This window comes from Narcine bancroftii, chromosome 2 (assembly GCF_036971445.1).
Source record: "Narcine bancroftii isolate sNarBan1 chromosome 2, sNarBan1.hap1, whole genome shotgun sequence".
Classification (NCBI taxonomy): Eukaryota; Metazoa; Chordata; class Chondrichthyes; order Torpediniformes; family Narcinidae; genus Narcine; species Narcine bancroftii.
This window is the reverse complement of record NC_091470.1, coordinates 185,085,778-185,105,804: the sequence shown is the minus strand read 5'-3', so window position 1 is coordinate 185,105,804 and position 20,027 is coordinate 185,085,778. Positions and strand designations below refer to the sequence as shown.

General features: G+C 48.1%; 1 protein-coding gene across 1 annotated transcript in view; it reads left to right on the top strand.

Annotated features, from left to right (window-relative positions):
• prrt1 (proline-rich transmembrane protein 1) overlaps window positions 1-19,725 on the top strand; it is a 54,192-nt gene extending 34,467 nt beyond the window's left edge. Inside the window, exons 2-4 of the mRNA XM_069919553.1 lie at window positions 8,670-8,968; window positions 10,603-10,782; window positions 13,809-19,725. Of these exons, the coding sequence (XP_069775654.1) occupies window positions 8,670-8,968; window positions 10,603-10,782; window positions 13,809-13,985 (656 nt within the window). The 3' untranslated portion in view covers window positions 13,986-19,725. The remainder of the gene's footprint in view (window positions 1-8,669; window positions 8,969-10,602; window positions 10,783-13,808) is intronic.
• Window positions 19,726-20,027: the final 302 nt, after the last annotated feature.

The window sequence follows — 20,027 nt, the reverse complement described above, 5'->3', positions numbered from 1 at the left end:
TACAAGGACGTTGCTGGGATTGGGGGAAGCAGGCCTCAAGGAAACAGACTGAACTCGGCCTTTTTCTCCTTGGATGAGAGGTGACCTGATAGAGGAGGACAAGATGATGGGTGGCGTTGGTTGTGCAGGATAGTCAGAGGCTTTCTCCCCCAGGGCTGAAATGGGGACACGGGTTTAAGTTGCAGAGGAGATGTCGGGGGTAGGATTTTTATGCAGGAAGTGGGTGGAAAGGGATGCCGGCAACGGATACGTTAGGGGTCCTTTAAGACTTTTGGATAGGCACATGGAGCTTAGGAAAATAGAGGACTGTGGGTAATTTCTACGGTAGGGGCATGTTCGGCACAACTTCAGGGGCTGAAGGGCCTGTATTGTGCTAACCCAACGAAATAGTGTTACTCCAGAACATCGTAAAAACACAGAACTACTGGAGGAACTCAGCTGGTCTCGCAGTGCCTGTAGGAGGTATTAGCCCTTCCTCAAGGTGTTTTACTCCAGGCCATAGTGCACACATACAGACACACAATACACCCTTTGCATAAACAACATCGTGATCTAAAATAAATACAGTAGAGCCCCTGTTAATGCAGGATTCAAGCAACCAGCAGTCTCAAGCAACAAGCCAAAAAAAAATCGAGGAAAATAAATAGGTTTAAAAATACAGAAGTTTAAAATTGGCGCACCTCACCATTAGTTCACCAATCCACACAACCTCAAGCAATCAGAAAATTCACTTATCTGGCATCTACCAATCCCATAGGTGCTGGATACCAGGTATTTTACTGTATATGTAAAAATAATTTACGGGGTTGTTCAACAGTCTACCTGCGGGAAGAAGCAGTTTCCTCACCTAGCAGTCCTGCTTTTTACATTCTGACATCTCTTTCTTGATTCTTTGAGGCCTCTTTAAAGCTCCACTCCCTATCAATAGAGGGAACAAAGGCCCCAGTGATCTTCTCAGCAGTTTTGATGGGGCTTGAGGTTTTGCTGCCAACCCAGACAGATTGTGGTCTTTCCATCAAGGAGTCCAGATGCAGAGAGGGGCACTGCATCTCTGTGAGGATAATTTATTCGCCAGCCTACGATCGCATTGAATGCCGAGCTGAAGTCAATGGACAGCAGCCTGGTGTACGAGGCATTGTTCTCCAGGTGGGCCAGGACGCAGTGGAGGTTCAGGGTCACCGCATCGACTGTGGATCGGTTTGGCCAATAGGCAAACTGGAATGGGTCCATTGTCACTGGTAGGTGCACTTTGATGTGGAGGCCAGTGCACTTCATGATCGTGGAGGCCAGTGCCATTTAGTCCAAGCTACCGTCAAGCACTGATCTCAACTCTCTTGGGCATTGGGAGTGACCGTGGTTGCCTTGAAACCGACGGTGATGCGAGACCACAATTAAATGATCTCTAAATTGGACATTTCAATAAATTGCATTTATTTAGCCTCTAGGCAAGGTAAAATATTCCAAGAGACTTTGTGGTAGCATTTCAGGAACGCTTTAAAGCAATTTCAAAAGTTTCCAACTTGGATTCCTCGTGGAACTCCAGAATTATCCTGAGGTTGGAATTAACTGAGATTACAGAGACAGGGAGGGGCAAGAGGACTGAAAAACGAGGTAGAAAGTTCAAGTAAAACACGAAAGTCCGCAGACATGGTGGTTGAAATAAAAACACAACGCTGGAAAAACTCAGCAGGTCAAACAGTGCCCTTTAGCAAAGTAGAAAATCAAGATGTCACTGGACCATTGGACCCTGTAGGTCTCGACGATGGTGAATGGAACTTGGATGGGTTAGGATTTTATCAGCTAAGCTTTGTGAGAGTGGAAGATTTACTAGGATGTTGCCGGGACTTGAGGGAAAGGTTAAACAGGTGAGGACTTTATTCCCTGAAGCATAGATTTGATAGAGGTATGCAAGATTATGAGGTGTTTTAGTTTAGGGGGAACGTCTTCACACAGAGAGTGGTGGGAGTGTAGAAAAAGCTGCCGGTTGAAATAGTGAATGCGGGCTCAATTTTAACATTTCAAGAAAAATTTGGACAGGTACCTGGATGGGAGGGGTGTGGACTGGGTGCGGCTCAGTGGGACAAGGCAGAATGATAGTTCAGGACAGACTAGAATGGGGAAAAGGGCCTGTTTTCTGTGCTAAATGATTGCAAAGTGGAAATAACTAATTTTAACCTTGATCCTCACGAGGAAATGAGTGGGAATAAGGTGAAAATGCAAGTTCGGAGGTAATGATTAAAATAAGAAACATTGGGGTCAAGGCTCCGGAGAATTGCAGACTTTGCAGAGCTTTTCTTAAAATTATATCTCCAATTAAATGGTGCGCGCTTCTGTGAAAATTGCGCAGACACCTGTGTGGAGGGCAATTCTTGAAGCTATAAAGTTGCAAATGCAGGGATTCGGAAATAGAGCAGAAGGTGCCAGGATCGTACTGCCAACCAGGCACGTTCCAGGTTCAAGTTCATCCTGTTCTACAAGCGCAATCTAATGAAGCTGCGTTCTTGGTGTAAAACACCGCAAACACACATCCAAACGATACATATGCACAGCTCTTGTATGCACTTATTTATGAATAGATAGGACATTGCAGGCCCTTTGGCCCACGATCCTGTGCTGACCTATACATTCCTACCCCAAAAAAATACTAGACCTTGCTCTATCTGTATTTTTCTGTCATCCAAGTGCCTGTCTAAAGCCCATTTTTCCACTGGCACCCTGTCCCAGGAATTAACTGGGACAGGGTCCAGAGGAAAAGGAACGTTGTCCAGACAAATGACGTCATTTCACGCCGGGGATTAACCGCTTCCACCCCTACTCACATCCCAGGCATTTGCCAATAAAACCAATGGAAAAGGGGCAGCAGGAAGTCACCCTTTTCCAGTTGAAGTTAGAACCCTCCGATCCCCGGGGATGAGTTGTGCTCAGTGGAAAAGCAACGAGTGTCCCAGTGAAGGGAGGGCCAGTGGAAAAGGCACAGGGGGCTTCCTATCCTGGGGCACGGCACGGCCAATTAACTGGGATGCCCGTGGAAAAGGGGCTTAGAAGTCTGTTAAATACCCCAATGTACCAGCCTCCACCACTGCCCTGGGCAGGTCATTCCAGCACTCACAACTCTCTCTGTTTAAAAAATGTTACCCCTGACGTTTCCCCTAAATTTTCTTCCCTTCCCTGGTCGTTCTGTATCTCTTCCCTGCTGGAAGATGAGGAGTGCAGGGTGGAAGGGGTCCTCAGCGATTTTGTGAGAGGGAAACCGAGTCAGTGTCACTGGCCTGAGATGCTAGGTTCTGCCCTTTCTCTCTCCTCAGATGCTGACTGACCTGCTGGGTATCCCCAGTATTTTCTGGTTTTGAGACCGGCCAGTCTCGACCCATTTTCGCCTTATGGGCACAAGGTCTCTGCTGGAAGTTCAAGGGCCACCTTCCCTGTGAAGCAGTTAAGTTTTGGTTTCTTCCCCACTTCTCACCTACGGACTACATAAATCACTTAAAAATTATTTATCTCAGGTGAGGTGAAAAGAATACAAGGCTTTTGCAGTACTTCAACGTGCTGATTAGAATCCTGTTACGCAGCTGCTCAGGTTGAACCTTGACAAGGACCACTCCATCCTTATGACTGCACTTCCCTGAGAAGACTGAGGCGGGCAAGGCCACTGGCTGCCAACCCGTCAGCCTTCTACAGGAGCTCTATCGAGAGCGTCCTGGCCAGCTGTGTCCCAGTGCGGGGGGAGGTTGCTGCAGTGAAGTGGATCGAAGGTCAATCCACAGGCAGAGAGGGTCACTGGCGTCCCCCTCCCCTCCCATCGATGGGATCTCCTGAGATCGTTGTGCAAAGAGGGCACACAAAATCTGTGAGGGACACCCTCTATCCACCCCACATCTTCAGGCTGCTCCTGTCGGGGGAAGAGGTACAGGAGGATCAGAGCCAGCACCACCAAGCTGAGGAACAGCTTCTTCCCATGGGCAGTGAGAACTCTGAATGACCTGCTGAAACAATCCTCCTATTTATTAATAATATTTAATTGAATATATGTCTGTAGGTGCTGTATATATGTATAGCTTGTTTGTCTTGTGTCTGTTTGTGCATTTTGCTCTGTTCAGCAGAGACTGCTGTTTCATTGGGTTGACTGGTACAGTCGGATGACAAATAAATTTGAACTTGAATCCTTTCCAGACCTCTTAACAAATGCACAGTCTATGAGGAGGTGGATGATCTCATCCCCACTGCAGGTATCTCCACGGCAGCAGCAGGCTACAGGATTATTCTGACGATAACCCAATTAACTGTCATGGCTAATCAACGTATTGTTAGAGAGGCCAAGCGTGGTTCTTTATTCCTGTTCACATCCAAATGTCGGTGCTTGATACAAGGGTGAAAAGATTTCTGGTGCGGGCCGAGGACTTTATCACCGACTCAGGATTACGTGCTGAATTGGCAGTGACTTCTATCCATGAATCCTTTACAGGCCCAGATTAAGGCCAACGAATGCCTTGGGCCCAGCCCAACAATGGCTCCCCCTCGACCCTTTGATTGTCCGACTGACAAGATATTAAGACTCAATAAATGCTGAATGAAATAATAGATAAAAAATTCAGTTTTCTTCCAGACCCCACAATTTTATTAAATATCACCTGTATATATGTATTGTTGGGGGCCCCCTTTTTTGTGGGGCCCTAGTTCGGCTGCACCATGGAAAAACCTCTGTGGTGTCCCCTTCCTTGGGAGCCCTAAGCACCTGCTTATTTTGCTTCATGGTAATCTAGGCCTGATCCTATCTCTCCAAGGTCAGGAACATGCTGTAATCAGATCAGATTAGATACTATTTAATGAGGTAATATCTCACAAAATTGACTTTAGTCAGCAGACAAAGATTTGCCACGAGCATAGCCCTCAGAGGAAGAGAAGCAAAGAAGAGTCCCTTCTGAGTCACTGAGTGTCATGGGCTTTCCCGCCGCCTCTGCAGCCGCAAAAGACTCATGTTCGATCCATTGGCAACCCCGGGCTCCAGATCCAAACCCAACACGACCGGGAGTCAGGACCTGGCCTTGGAGGCAGTTCACGAGATTGGTTCTGGAGATGGGGTGGGGGGGAGGGGTTGGCCTTTGAGGAGAGATCAAATCGTCTGGGACTGTACTTGTTGTGATTTAGTAGGAAATCTTACAGAAATCTATAAAATTATGACAGGAACAGATAAGATAGAGGTAGTTAAGTTGTTTCCATGGGGAGGGGGCTGGTGGGGCGAAACCAGAATTAGGGACGTGGCCTCAAGATTCAGGGAGTAGATTTAGGATGGAGATGAGGAGGAACTGCTTTTCCCAGAGGGTGGTCAATCTGTGGAATTCTATGCCTGTTGAAGCAGTGGAGACGACCTCAGTAAATAGATTCAAGACAAGGTTGGATACATTTTTACATAGTCTGGAAATTAAGGAATATGGGGAACAGGCAGGTGGGTGGAGATGAGCCCATCGTCAGATCAGCTGTGATCTCATTGGATGGCGGAGCAAGCTTGACGGGGCGAACGTTCTTACGATCTTCTCCTTCAGCACCCATGACCTTGAGGGAGTCCTTCTTGCCCTCGGATCCCAGTTCCGATACCCTGGTTCGGTTCTCATTATACAACAGTCAGAAGGTATAACTTCAGTGTGAAGATGAGAAGTTATGAGAGCTTATAATTTAGGGTATAAGAGACTGTTCGGCCCATTGGTTTTATGTCAGCTCTTGTCAGACTAATTCTCTGCTCACTCCACTCATCCTTTGCAACTTATTCTACTTTTAACGACATTTGGGCTCAGCTTGGTAACAGGCCCTTCCAGCCCACGAGCCCGTGCTGCCCAAATACACCAATTGACTTATAAAAGCCACATGTCTCTGGAGAGTGGGACCAAACCAGAGGCCCCGGAAGAAACCCACGCAGACTCAGGGAGAGCGTACAAACGCCTCACAGGCAGCGCGGGATTTGAACCTTGATCGCTGACGCTGCAACAGTGCTGCGCTCACCGCTGTGCTGACCATGATTATTCTTGTGATCTTTACGTATTGGGTAGTTTTGTGGGCGTGCCATGGGCTGGAGAGACACGGTGTCGTCATGCTGTACACGTAACCTTGAACCAAAACCGTCTGGGCCCAATAATTGAGTTAGCGCATCCAATCCAAGCTGGCGCTTCAGTCCAGGATAGAGAGACAGGACAATGTTTCACGATTGATAATGCGATGGAGATCCTTTTATGTGAATAACTGCTGCTGTCCTGACCAGGATTTTACCCTCAGGAAGCTCTGCCAAAAAATAACAATAAATGGAGCAGTCAAATATTGGGTGTTTCTGGAACCTCATGGTGTGAAAACAAAGACCACATTTCACAAAAATAGTTCTCTAGCTGTGAAGCACTTTGGAACAGTCCATGGATGTGAAAAGCACTTTATACAAGCAAGTTTCATTTTAATGACACATTCACCCATCTCTCTCTCTCTCTCTCTCTCTCTGCATCTGTTTATCCATACTGCATTGACTTTGCCTTGTTCATCTACCGCCATTTGTATCTCTAATTATATGAGTGTTGTCAATATATGTCTCAGCAAACGTGTCCATCTACCTCCTAGATGTGTGTGAAGAGTTGGGGGTAACATGGTTAGTACAGTGGTTAGGGCAGTGCTCTTACAGCACCTTTGGTAAGGCATTCCAATGCTTTTTATTTATTGTATCGTTTATTGTATTTTATTGTATTGTTACAGGTGTTACAACAGTGGTTCTCAACCTTTTTCTTTCCACAACATCCCACTTTACGTAATCCCTAGGCCATCGGTACTCTGATTCATAAGGGATTGCGTAAAGTGGTCTGTGGGTGAAAGAAAAAGTTTAATCGTACCTAAATTGACTCGTTATGTGCACGGTTTTCAGAACTCCAAAGAAAATGGACCATTTTTCTCAAGCAAAATACTTCAGTAACAATTGGGTCTAGGGCAGTGGTTCTCAACCTTCCCACTCACGTCCCACAGCGCACTGATGGCCTGGGGATTACTTAAAGTGGGATGTGAGTGGAAAGAAAAAGGCTGAAATCCACTGGACTACAGTGAGTAGAGCTAAGAACGCAGTCCTTGGGTGCTCCAGTATTGATGGAGATTTGGGGAGGAGATTTGAGTCCGGAGCTGTCTTTAAGGAGCTTGCATGTTCTCCCCGTGGGTTTCCTCCGGGTGCTCCGGTTTCCTCCCAACCTCCGGAATGTATGGGGGTTGTAGGTTAATTGGGTGTCTTTTGGTGACATTGGGTTGTGGGCCAGAAGGACCCGTGACTGTGCTGTATGTCTAAATTTAATTATTTAATGGCATACACAAAACCTACTGGAGAAACATCGCAAGTTACGCAGCATCGATAGGAAGAGTAACCGACATTTCGGGCCTGGGCCTTTTGTCAGGTAAGAAAGCAGTGTTGGTTACCCTCCATCTCCTGTGCCCGCTGAGTTTCCCCGGCACATTTGTGTATCGCCCTTGACCCCAGCATCAGCAGCCTTGCTTGCTTAAAAATGCACCCACTGTGTAATCGGATCCGGAATTTCCTCACCTCCAGACCACCACCATCTCCTCCGCAATCTCCATCAGTACCGGAGCACCGCAAGGCTGCGTTCTTCACCCCCTGCCCTACTCACTCAACACCTATGCGTGGCTCGGTACGACGACAACACCAAAAATAAAGAGGTTTGGGTGCCTGGAATGCCTTGCTGGGGATGGTGGTGGGGGCTGAAACATTAAGGGCATTTAAGCTAGTGTCGACTGGATTGGCCCAAAGGCTTATTTATGTACTGCGATTATTCCACGATTGTATCTCAAATACAAGGAAACGTTAGGAGGATGGGATCAGCCCAAGATAAGACCAATTTTTGTTGAATTAGTGGGGGGGGGGAGGGGGTAGAGTGGATTGTGGAGAGTCATATGATCTCTCTGCCTGGAACCTGGTGGGTGTGGATTGTGGAGAATCATGTGTTCTCTCTGCCTGGAACCTGGTGGGAGTGTGAATTCTGGAGGGTCACATGACCTCTCCATTTGGCACATTGGTGCACACCTGACCATTGGATCCTTTAACTCCCTAGAGATTACTTGGACTGGACCCTCCATCTTACTGCACTATAAAGTCCACCACGTGCAGTGGCTCTGCCTCTTTGTTCTTCGGTCCTGAGACGAACCCTGTTCCACTCCAGGTTGTGAAGTGTGGACAATGCTGGAGAAGTCATTGGTAAGGTGTGCACTACACAGGGATCAAGGCTGTTAGATAGCAAGGAATGGCAGGTAGTGTATTGTAATCCTTGGTTGTTACAAGTCTGTACAAAGTTGCTAGTATTGGTAGTGTTAAGACTGATTATACTATGTTGTGTGATTGAGAGCACTAGATCGTGTTATCCCTGTTACAATCCCCTTACATGTGTTTTAATAAAGATCCTTCCTGTGTTCAGCCTGTGTCCAGACTCGTTGCTCTTTGAACCCACCGAACTTTTCCCTTTCCACACAACTGTGGAGTGGAATGATGTATAGAAATCTGATGCTCACATTTATCATCCGATTGTATAAGTACAACCCGGCGAAATGGCGTTGTCCGGTCCTTGGTGCAAAGGCACATGCAGATATAGAGTGTGGAGTGGTTTCTGTACGCCAGTGTTTAACGCCATTCTCCTTTTCTCCTCAAGCCTTGCAGGATGGAGGGCACCAGGTGCCCATGTCTCCTCCGCCCTACCCGGTGCAGGAGCCCTCAGCGAACGGCACATCGCAAGGCTATTCGATGCCAACACACACTCCCGCCATGTCGATGGGCACTGAGGGCTTCATTCAGGAGACACAGTTCAACAGCACCATGCCCCAGGGATATGCCATACCCACAAGTCATCCCGCGGGGCCAATGGGCTTGGCAGGATACGGGCACCAAGGCTATGCTGTGCAGTACCAGCCCTGCGCTGGTGCCTATGTCCCCGTTTATCCAGTGGCAAACGTGAGTATACAACCTCAGCACAGTGAGGCGAGGGAAAGACCTTGCATTGCCACTCCCCATGGGCATGGGTGGGGGGGAGTTGCCACGCACCAATATGCTGGAGAACCCCAGCAAGGGCATGCAGCATTCATGGGATGTGAGTGGGAAGAAAAAGTTGGAAAGCCACTGTTTTTAATTGTCCTTACTTGACTTGTTATGTGCAGGGTTTCAAAGCTCCAAAGGAAATGGACCATTTTTCTCACAAAATATTTCAGTAACAGTGAATTTTCAACCTTCCCTTCCCACCCACATCCCACCTTAAGCAACCCCTTACTAATCACAGAGCACCGACGGCTTAGAGATTTCTTAAAGTGGGATGTGAGTGGAAAGGAAAAGGTTGAGAGCCTCTGCCCTAACTCTTAACAATTTCCCAAGCACTGATGTTAGGCAAACAGGCCTATAATTTTATCTCTACTGTCTCACTCCCTTTTTAAAGAGTGGAGTGACCTTTATAATTTTCCAGTCCTCTGAAAGCATGCCAAAATCTATTGATTCTTGAAAGCTCATTGTTAGTGCCTCCAGCATCTCTGTAGCAACTTCTTTCCATGCCCATCTGGTCCAGGAGACAATAGACAATAGGATCTGGAGTAGGCCCTTCGGTCCATCGAGCCAGCACCGCCATTTTACAGATCATGGCTGATCACTACCATCAGTACCCCTTTCCAGCCTTATCCCCATAACCCTTAACTCCTTTGCCCACTAGACTCTTATCTAACTCTCTTTTGAACATAATCAGCGAATCTGCCTCTACCACCCTCTGTGGCAGAGCATTTCACAGATTCACACTTCTCTGGGTAAAAAAATGTTTTCTCATCTCCGTCCTAAAGGGCCTACCCTGTATTCTTAAACTATGCCCTCTAGTCCTCGTCTCCCCCATCATTGGGAACAAGTAATCCGACTTCACCCTGTCTATCCCCCTGATAATGTTGTATACCTCAATCATGTCCCCCCTCATCCTTCTAAACTCCATCGGATACAAGTCCAGTTTTTCTAGCCTTTCAGCATATGACTTCCTTCAACCATTTAGCTTCCCAAGTACCTTCTCTCTGGTGTCTGCGAGGTGCTGTTGCAGCACAATAAATCTTTGTTGAGACTATACCTAAGGGTATTGTTGTCAACCTCATTACAGGAAGGATGTGGAAGCTATGGAGAGGGTGCAGAGGAGATTTACCAGGATGTTTCCTGAATTAGAACCTATGACTTATAAGGCAAGGCTAAGAGATGTAGGACTTTTTGGAGTGAAGAAGGATGAGAGGTGACTTAATGGAGGCCTTCAAGATTCTGAGAGGCCTAGGTAGGGTGGACAGCCAGCGCGTTTTTTTCCCGGGTTAGGATCAACAAACACCAGAGGACGACTGTACAAAGTGAAGGGGAGATGCCAGGTGTACGTTTATTTTTAACACGGAGAGTTGAGGGTGCCTGGAATGGATAGCCAGGGGCGATGGTGGAGGCTGAAACATTGGGGACGTTTAAGAGACTCTCAGACGGGCTCATGGATGGAAGAAAATTGGAGCTTATGGAGTAGGGAGGGATTAGTTATTGTGGGCCGAAGGCTCTGAACTGTGCTGTAATGTTCTACGATGTCTCTTCCTCAGAACATGAGACCGTATCTTCCTGGAAACAATGGGATAATGGCAGGGGGACAGCAGATGCCCCCATCGATCACAATGATGAATCCGCCGCGCCCTCCCCATGACTACCTTCCCATTGCAGTGTTGACTACAGTGTGCTGCTTCTGGCCAACTGGGATATTCGCCATCTTCAAGGCTGTGCAGGTGAGTGCCCAGCCGGCCACTAAGGAGCAGGAGCCGGCTATCCGGCCCGACGAGCCTGCTCCACCGATCGAGCTGCCCGCGGCAGATCTGGCCGTGGACTCAGCTCTGCTTTGCCCGCCGGTTAACGCCACACTCTTTCCTGGGCTCGGATCGGCCACAACCCGTCAGGAGTTTTTACTTTCTTCCCCTGTGATTGCGGGGGTTTCCTCTGGGTGTTCCGGTTTCTGGAAGATGTAGGTATAATTGGCTAATGGGTCACGGGTGCAGTTGGATGGTGCGAGATTGTTCACGTAAAATTACCATGTATATACAGCACGCAAGGATATAATTTAAATATATATTACACTAATACAGCTATCCCCCGCTTTACGAATACTCGCTTTACGCAAATACGCTTTTACGATGAAACCTGTTCGGTATCTGAGAGAAATTTGAATGGGTTTCCACCTTTATGAAAATAGCCTTCAATAGTAGCGAATGAGTCTTCGCTTGACGCCATTTCGGCTTGCAAAAGATTTCATAGTTTTCTAGTTGCTTCAGAGAACATTTACAATTTTAAACGTTTCTTTAAATTTTTATATGTTCTTTATTTTCCATGATATTTTTGCTGGTTTTTTGAATTCCGGATAGTAGGAGTTGTACTGTCTGCAGAACATTGCAGCACATTACAGGCCCTTCGGCCTGATCTAAACCTAGTCCACATAATCTTCCCCTCCTGGACCTCACAGCCATGAACTCCTATTTTTATTGCATCCAAGTGCCTGTCTAAGGGTCTTTTAAATGCCTCTCTTACACCACCACCCGGGACTGCATTCCAGGAACCCGCCACTCTCTCTAAATTAAATTTAAAATATTCCTTAATTCCCCTATAGTTTAAAACCCTATCAACCAGTCAACCTTGCCTTGTCGCCCCTCTCAACCTGGAACTGCTTCCGGTGGAGATACCCCTCTGCTGTTGGTATCTTTAGATTGTCTTTTAGCATATGATGTTTTTAAATGAAATCTATATAAATATCTTGGGATGATTTACTTGGTTACAAGATACCGTTCATCAATCTCACAGCCTGTGGGAAGAAGCTATTCCCAAGCCTGTACCTCCTTCCTGATGGTAGTGGGTCAAAGATACTGTGTGCTGCATGGAACACAATATCTTGAACCCTATTTAAGCAATGCTCCCGTGAAATGTTGTCCCTAGAGGAAAAGAAGACCCCAATGATCTTCTCAGCTATTTTGATGACGTCTGGTCTGACCCTTTGCAGTTACGTCCCACACAGTGATGCAGCCAGACAGACGCTCTCAGTGGCGCTCCTGTAAAATGAGGTGGCCCGGTTGCCTTGCCCTCCTCAGCCTCCCGAGGAGATGGAGGCCCTGCTGCGCCTTCCTGACCTCTGCAACATCTGCAGGAGCGTTGGTGAATGCAGCTCGGGACCTCTCACAGACCTCCCACCCCCCTCCCTCTCCTCTGCCCACACTTCCTGCACCCTCAGAAAGGGAGCCATTGGACGGAAGGACTCCTCCCACCCCCTCAATGTGGATGGTCATCTTTAGATCCCCCTGGTCCAGGCCCAGAGTAGTGCTCTATTCTTCAGGAAACGTACCGTGAGGATTGGACACTTTAGCTTGGTGGAAGGCCCATCAACCCTTGTAGGGGAGCATGAGCTCTCCCAACATACAATTACATGGGTTTGTATACCCCGCTGCAATCTGACTTAACCAATCAAAAAACAGTCCTCTCCCATGTGACAAGCATTACCCTATCAGCTACACACTGTTCATTTGAAAATTGCCTCATTACTTGAACCGATCTCGTAACTGGGTTCCCTTTATCTCCAGTATTGTCCTGGCATGTCACCTGATCTGAGGAAACCCCAGGCTGATGGAAAATGACTAGCCCAGCAACTCACATTATGGGGCCCCTCACCTCTCTGAATATTTACAACCCTCTGCATTCTTTAAAGCCCCACAAAAGGTGGTGGACACAGCCCAGGACATCACGGGCAAAACTCTCCCCACCATCAAGAACATCTGCAGGGGATGCTGCCATCGGAGAGCAGCAGCGGTCATCAAGAATCCCTGCTACCTCAGCTCACGTTCTGTTCTCGCTAGTGCCATCAGGAAAGAGGTGTTGGTGCCACAAGACTCGCACCCAGCAGGTTCAGGAACAGCTGCTCCACCTCCACCATCAGACTCCTCAACGACAAACTCAATCAGGGCCTCACTTAAGGACTCTGACTTGTGCATTTTCTCTCAGAATTGCAGAGTCATTTTGTTTATATTTCTTTTTGTTTACGTGTACATTTTTTTAAAGTGGTAATTTTGCCTCACCCGCAGGATAAAGGAATCTCAGGGCTGTATGTGATGTCTTTTATGTACTCCGACAATAAATCTGACAGCTGCAATCTGAAATCTTTTACAAAGCACTGAGGCACATGTAGACATTAATTAGCAGTGATCAATCTACACCCATCTTCACACGGAAGATCCCAACTTCTACATCAGTGAGAGGGTTCAAATGAGTGAGAATCGACAGGTTCAAAGACAGCCTCTTCCCTGCAGCCATCAGGCTCTTGAAGGATCCCCATAACAGTGATCTCTTGCTGCCCTTGCTAATTTTTTTAGTTTTGTAAGTAAAACAACTTCTGTCCTTAGAATTCTGTCTCCATGTAGTTCCCCCTGATTTAAATTTAGACATACAGGCCCTTCTGGCCCTCCCATATATATTTGGAGGCTGGGGGAAACTGTTGCACCTGGAGGAAACCCATGCAGAAGCGGAGAGAACATACAAACACTGTACAGACAGTGGCGGATTCGAACCCTGGTCGTTGGCGCTGTAATAGCGTTGCATTGACCGTTATGCTCACCATCCCATTACATACGAACTGAATCTTTCACATTAATACTAACATAATCTGCTCTTGCTCTTCTCTATGTACATGTTAGAGCTGACTTATTGGACTGCTCACAAAACGAATTCTTGCCGTACCAGTGGAAAGTAACCAGTGGCTGTGCAACTCTCTCTGAATTAGGTGCGGACTGCCATTGCTCGTGGCGATATGGTGTCAGCAGAGATTGCCTCTCGCGAAGCCCGGAACTTCTCCTTCATCAGTTTGGCAGTGGGCATCGCCTCCATGGTCCTCTGTGCCATCCTGACTGTGGTGGTTGTCATAGCGGCCCAGCACCACGACGACGACTGGGACCCTTAGCTGAGCGACCCTCCGATCCACACCTTCTCCGCGCCTTCGGGGGTAGCTGCGCTGGAAATCCTTGACAAAGCAGCACCCTTCATCCCACCCCCTTCCCCTCTCCCCCTCCCCCCACCCCCCAGCTCATTCCCCCTTCTACGGCCTACAGATTCTTTTCCGCTCCTGGTCTGTATCTAAACAACCATCCGCGTGACAAGCAGCTCATCGGTATTGCCAAAATAATAGCCTTCTATTTAGCTCAGTAGTGACGGGTCGGGAAACGCTCTCTGTCTAACTGATCAAATGTGTTCAATTTAAATGCAGACAGATGCCATAAGCCCCACATTATTGGCTCAAGGGTGGGGTGTGACAGGGGATGGATGGATGGGGATCGGTGGTGGGAAAGGCAGATCTGTACTGGAGTGCCGCCTTTCGGGAAGTCAGGAACCAGGCAGGAGCGGCATGGGGTTGAGATTTGGACTTGGCGTCCTGGTTTGTAGGGTAGGATGCTTTTAAGGTCTCCCTCCTGCTAAAGAGAATGAGAGTGCTCGTGTTAAGGCGACCTCAGAAGGATCACTGATGAAGGCCCTAGGCCTGAAACATCGGTTACCTATGTTTGCCGTGTGACTTGCTGAGTTTCTCCAGCACGTCTGCGCATTGCTCTCGACGCCAGTGTCTGTTTAGCTCAGAAAGATTAATTCTTGCTCATTGAAGCCCTGATGAAATGTAATCAATTGGTGCAACGCAGGTAATGGGACGTCTAAACAGGAAAATTGTTCCTTACAAAACCATGATTGGAAATTCTACGGTTAAGGGGAATCTCTCACGCATGGGCTCTCTGCCTAGGGTTGTTGGTTAACCCACCATCCCTAGCAGTGGTCTTCCTGACTGACAGCTGAACCATACAGGCTACTCACGTCAACATGGTAAGATGACTATCTCTGAACTTGCATGGTTAGAGTGTGAGACCATCTCAGGAACGCAATCAAACATTTAAGTTACCTGTATGATTTCAAATTTAGACATGCAGCACAGTAACAGGCCATTTTGGCCCACGAGGCTGTGCTGCCCAATTACACCCAATTGACCCACAACCCCGGTATGATTTGAACGATGGGAGAAAACCGGAGCGTCCAGAGGAAACTCACGCAGTCAGGGGGAGAACATGCAAACTCCTTGCAGATGATGTGGGATCTCTGGTTCTTTCTAATGGCAGCTATCCTGCCTGTGAGAGATCACTGGACCTTGTAAAGGGTGCTTTGAACGTATTCTGTGGCGAACGCAAATCTTTGATTTACTAATCTGTTGAATTCAAGGCTTCTCTTGATCCAAATACATCATGAGCCTCCCGAGGACAACTGATTGAGAGGCTGGAGAGTTGGAGGCTGGGTAGGGGAGAGGATGCTGAGTGGAGGGCAAGTGGAACTGAGATGAGGGGAGATTTCTGCACTGAAAGGGCTGGGAACCTTGGGAAATATCTGCTGCTTGGATGTGTGGCTGGTCTGAAACTGAGTACGCCTGAATCCATCGAGAAGGATGAGCAGAGGGAATGACCTTACAGTGAAGGTGACCACAGCAGCGGACCAGCGAGGGGTTCAGGGTCGAAGGACCCACACCGGCAGTGGGCTGCTGGTGTCTTGCAGTTAGAGGACCCACACGGGGCTACGTGCCGCTGGTCAGTGGCTTGTGGAAAACAGATAGCGGGGCCGGTATTCAAGAGGGCACTGAGGACAAGGAGGGCTCCCGAAGGGCACTGATCATGCCGGAGGTTTGGACCTGGAGCTCTTGTTGCTGACGGATCGAACAGGAGTCTGTGTGGCCATGGGGGACACTGGAGGCGAATCCACGGACATTCAGCGTCTCTGAAGGGACTCTCTTTTGCTTCTCTTTCTCCTGTTCTTCAGGGCGCCGGGCAACACTCATAAGGAGGCTTTGCATATGGTGGACAAGCCTGAAAGTATATCATGTATGTTACATTTTTACTGTATTATTATGTGACGGTTCAAGATGTTAACAGATTTTCAGGCACCAGGGGGTCAAAGCTGATGACGACCTGATTGAGGGGTGAGGTCCCAACTTGAAGGACCATAATGCTGACTCCCTCCAAAACTGGTGGTGGGGGCCATTAAATTCATACAAATGAAGGGCATCCGCTTAGGATGGAGAAGCGGAGGAATTTCTTCAGCCAGAGGGCAGCGTATCTGGAATTTGTTGCAGCGGGCAACTGCGGAGGCCGGGTCACAGGGTGTAGTTGATAGGTTCTTGATTAGCCAGGGGCACCAAAAGGTTATGGGGAGAAGGCCGGGCAGTGGGGCTGATGGGGAAATGGATCAGCTGATGATTGAATGGCGGGGCAGATTCAATTGGCTGAATAGCCTATTTCTGCTCTTATGAACTTAAAGAATAGGAGAGAGAGCCAGCCATCCGGACCGTCAAGCCTACTCTGCTGTTCAAGGAGAACATGACCAATCTGATGATCATCTCTACCGACCTGCCTTTCCCCCATAATTCCCTGACTATGGAAAAATCTATCCAAAATTGCTGAAAATCTATTTACTGAGGTCGCCTCCACTGCTTCAATGGGCAGCGAATTCCACAGATTCACCCCCCTCTGGGAAAAGCAGTTCCTCCTCATCTCTGTCCTGAATCTACTCCCCTGAATCTTGAGGCGATGTCCCCGAGTTCTAGTCTTCCCCACCAATAGAAATAACTTGCCTACCTCTATCTTATCTATGGCTTTCATAATTTTCTATGTTTCTATAATGCTAGTGATCAGGGGTCCGAGTCCGGCGCGGTCTGTAAAGAGTGTGTACATTCTCCTCAGGTCTGCATGGATTTTCCCGGGGGCTCTGGTTTCCTCCCACCGTTCAAAACGTACTGGGGGGTGTAGGTTATTTGACGTCGTGGACTCGTGGGCTGAAATATCCTGTTACCATGCTGTATTGCTAAATTAAATTAAATCAAGATCCTCATTCAAAATACCAGATGACTCAATCTCTCCTCATTGGGCAACACCCCCCCCCCCCCCCCACCATCTCTAGAATCAACCTGGTGAACCTCCTCTGCACCGCCTCCAAAGCCAGTCCATTCTTCCTCAAGTCAGGAGACCAGAACTCTGATCTCTTATGGTCTTCCTGAAACAGTTGGATAACTTCATGTCTGAGATGAAATGGCCAGGTTAAAGGGATGGGGCGGGTTGAGGATTTGCCTAGCATGCTTTTCTGATAGACTAGTGACTCTCTTAATGGGATGAATAACTCCCTCCGCCCTGTGCTTTGCATTCCGATGAGAGGGTGGAAGCAGAGAAGTTGACTCCACTGGTTGGTGAGACGAGAACTAGGGGAAACTGCCTTAAGATTTGGAGAGTCGATTTAAGATGAAGAGGAAATGTTGCTCGTGGAGATGTGTGAAATCCCCTGCCCAATGAAAAGGCTGCCCTCATGAAATGAAATTAAGATAGTTGAATAGATCTTTAAATCATTAGTGAACTCTTGGGTATGTAGAACAGATGGGTAAATGGAGCTAAGTCCATGGCCAGATCAGCCAAGATCTCATGGACCAGTGGAGCAGGGTCGACAGAAATCGGCAGACTGAAATAAAAGCAGATGTCACAGGAAATAATCAGCCAGACGTGGAGAAGGAGAGAGGAGGGAACAAGGGAGAAAATGGATGGTCAGCAAAACTGAACAAGAGGAGGGGGTTTACCGTGACTGCGGGAAGAATGGGGGTGGCACGGTTAGCACAACGTGGTTACACCGCCAGTATCCGGGACTGGGGTTCGAATCCCACGCTGCCTGCAAGGAGTTTGTATGTTCTCCCCATGTCTGTGTGGGTTTTCCCCGGTGGGGTGTCCCAGTTCCTCCCCCGCATCCCACCACGGGGGCTCGTGGGCCGAAGGGGCCTGTTACCATGCTAGATGTCTCAATTTTAAAATAAAACGTGCCATCCAAGGCAGTGTAGACGGGGGCCAAGTGGAATTGTCTGCCAGGATTTTGGAGAGTGAGGCTCTGAAGGCGTTGATCCTTAATGCCAGAGTTCGGTCAGTGAGGGCCAGAAGCCAAAGATGGAAGTCAGAGGAGGAATGGGCTGGAGTGTCTTGGAGCATTGGTGGGGGGTTCTCTTTGAAGTCTGACTGGGGACCTTCTGAAAAGCAGTCATTTCTGAAGTGTGCTCGATGAGGCCACATCTCAAGGGTCATGAGGAACTAGGGCACCCTAAATGCTCCAATTAACCTGCAAATTCCATATGTTTTGGAGGGGGGGGGGTGGAGGAAACCGGAGCCTCTGGAGGAAACCCACACAGGTCAAGGGGTGAACGGGATTCAAGCCCAGGCCGCTGGTGCTGCAACAGTATGACGCTAACCAAGCCGCCAAATGTTAGTTGCCTGCCTCTAACTGCCCTCAAGAAGTTGTTGATCTTGGTCGATTAGTGTCCATCAGGGGAAGATGTTCCCACTTGCTCAGAAAGTTCAAAGATTGCGACTCAATGAGGAGGATGGAAGGATCATTGTACTTCTAAGATGGTGTGTGCTACGGTGGGAGGTGATATTCTTTCTAATTCCCACGTTTTCCCATGCAGGGCCTGCGGGAATGAGAGGGGTGTCGGTGGTGATTGAGGAATGAACCAAAGTGCCCCGCAAGGAATAATCCTCTCCGAATCTTGCAGTGAGATGGAAAATCTTGTGTCCTGGGCATCCAACAGCTAAGCATTTGGGTGTCTATTTCGTGGAATATTGTTTTGGCTGCCTTGTTACTGGAAGGATGTGGAAGCTACAGAGAGGATGAGGAGGAGATTCACCAGGATGTTGCCTGGTGTGGAGAGCACGTCTTATGTGACAAGGTTAGCAGAGCTGGGGCTTTTTGGAAGGAAGAAAGGTGAGAGGAGACTTGATAGAAGTCTACCAGATTATGAGAAGCATCGATAGGGTGGATGGCCGGTAGACACCAGATGACGTCTGTACAAAATGAAGGGAGAAAAATTTAGGGGAGACATCAGGGATGTGTTTTACACCATTGGTGCCTGGAATGCATTGCTGGGGATGGTGGTGGAGGCTGGCACAATAGGGTAATTTAAAAGACTCTTGGACAGGCACAGAAAAAAAGAGGTAGGGAAGGTTTAGATTGTTCAATAGGTCGGAACAACAATGTGGGCTGAAGGGCTTGTACTGTGCTGGAATGGTCTATGTTCTACAAGAAAAAGACTGAGAATTGAATAGAAAGTTTCCTCATCTTCAGGCATATTGTCTCTTTAGAACCATAGAATGCTACAGCACAGAAAACAGGCCATTTGGCCCTTGTAGTCTGTGTCATCCATTATTTTGCTGGTCTCACTGACCTGCTCCCATTTCAGACCTCTCCCATCCATGTATCTATCCAATTTACCAAGATCGAGTCCACATTCATCATTGGATGGCAGGTCGTTCCAGACTCCTGCACCCCCCCCCCCCCCTCCACACCACTCTGAGTGAAGAAGCTCCCCCGATATGAAAGATTTCTGATCATCAAATTTTAAATAGGGTTGTTTACTTCGGAACTGGAGGCAGGAACAAAGTCACCCCGCCTTTAACCATATCCCTTTATTGGGCTTCTGATTATGGCATCTGTCTGTATTTGGCATTTTCCAATCGGTTATTAACATTAATATTGTTTATGTTGTCTCTTAAATGATCGAGCTTGCCAGGTTGACATGGTGTCTTGCGGGTGCTCAGATCCGGTATCTGTGAACGTGCGGCCCTTGTCGTTTCTTGAGTGAGCCAGGAATGGTAGCTGGGGTGGGGGGGGGGGGTGGGGTGGGGGGGGGGGGTTGAACTGGCCCCCTGTCCATTGCTCCGGCCAGTTAAGTTTTGTATACCAACAGGACCCCCACCCCTCCCCCGATTTCCTGTGAAACGCCAGTGAGAGTTAACCGACTTGGTTAATTATCGGCCTCTTGTTCTCCAGAGGATAGTCCTTCCATTCTGAGTATCTCTCTCACAGATGAATCTCTGTTCCACTTGCCTGGGGATACCATAGTCACTGGAGATGCAGCCCGTGGATCCAGTTCAACTCCCGATGTGATATCTGG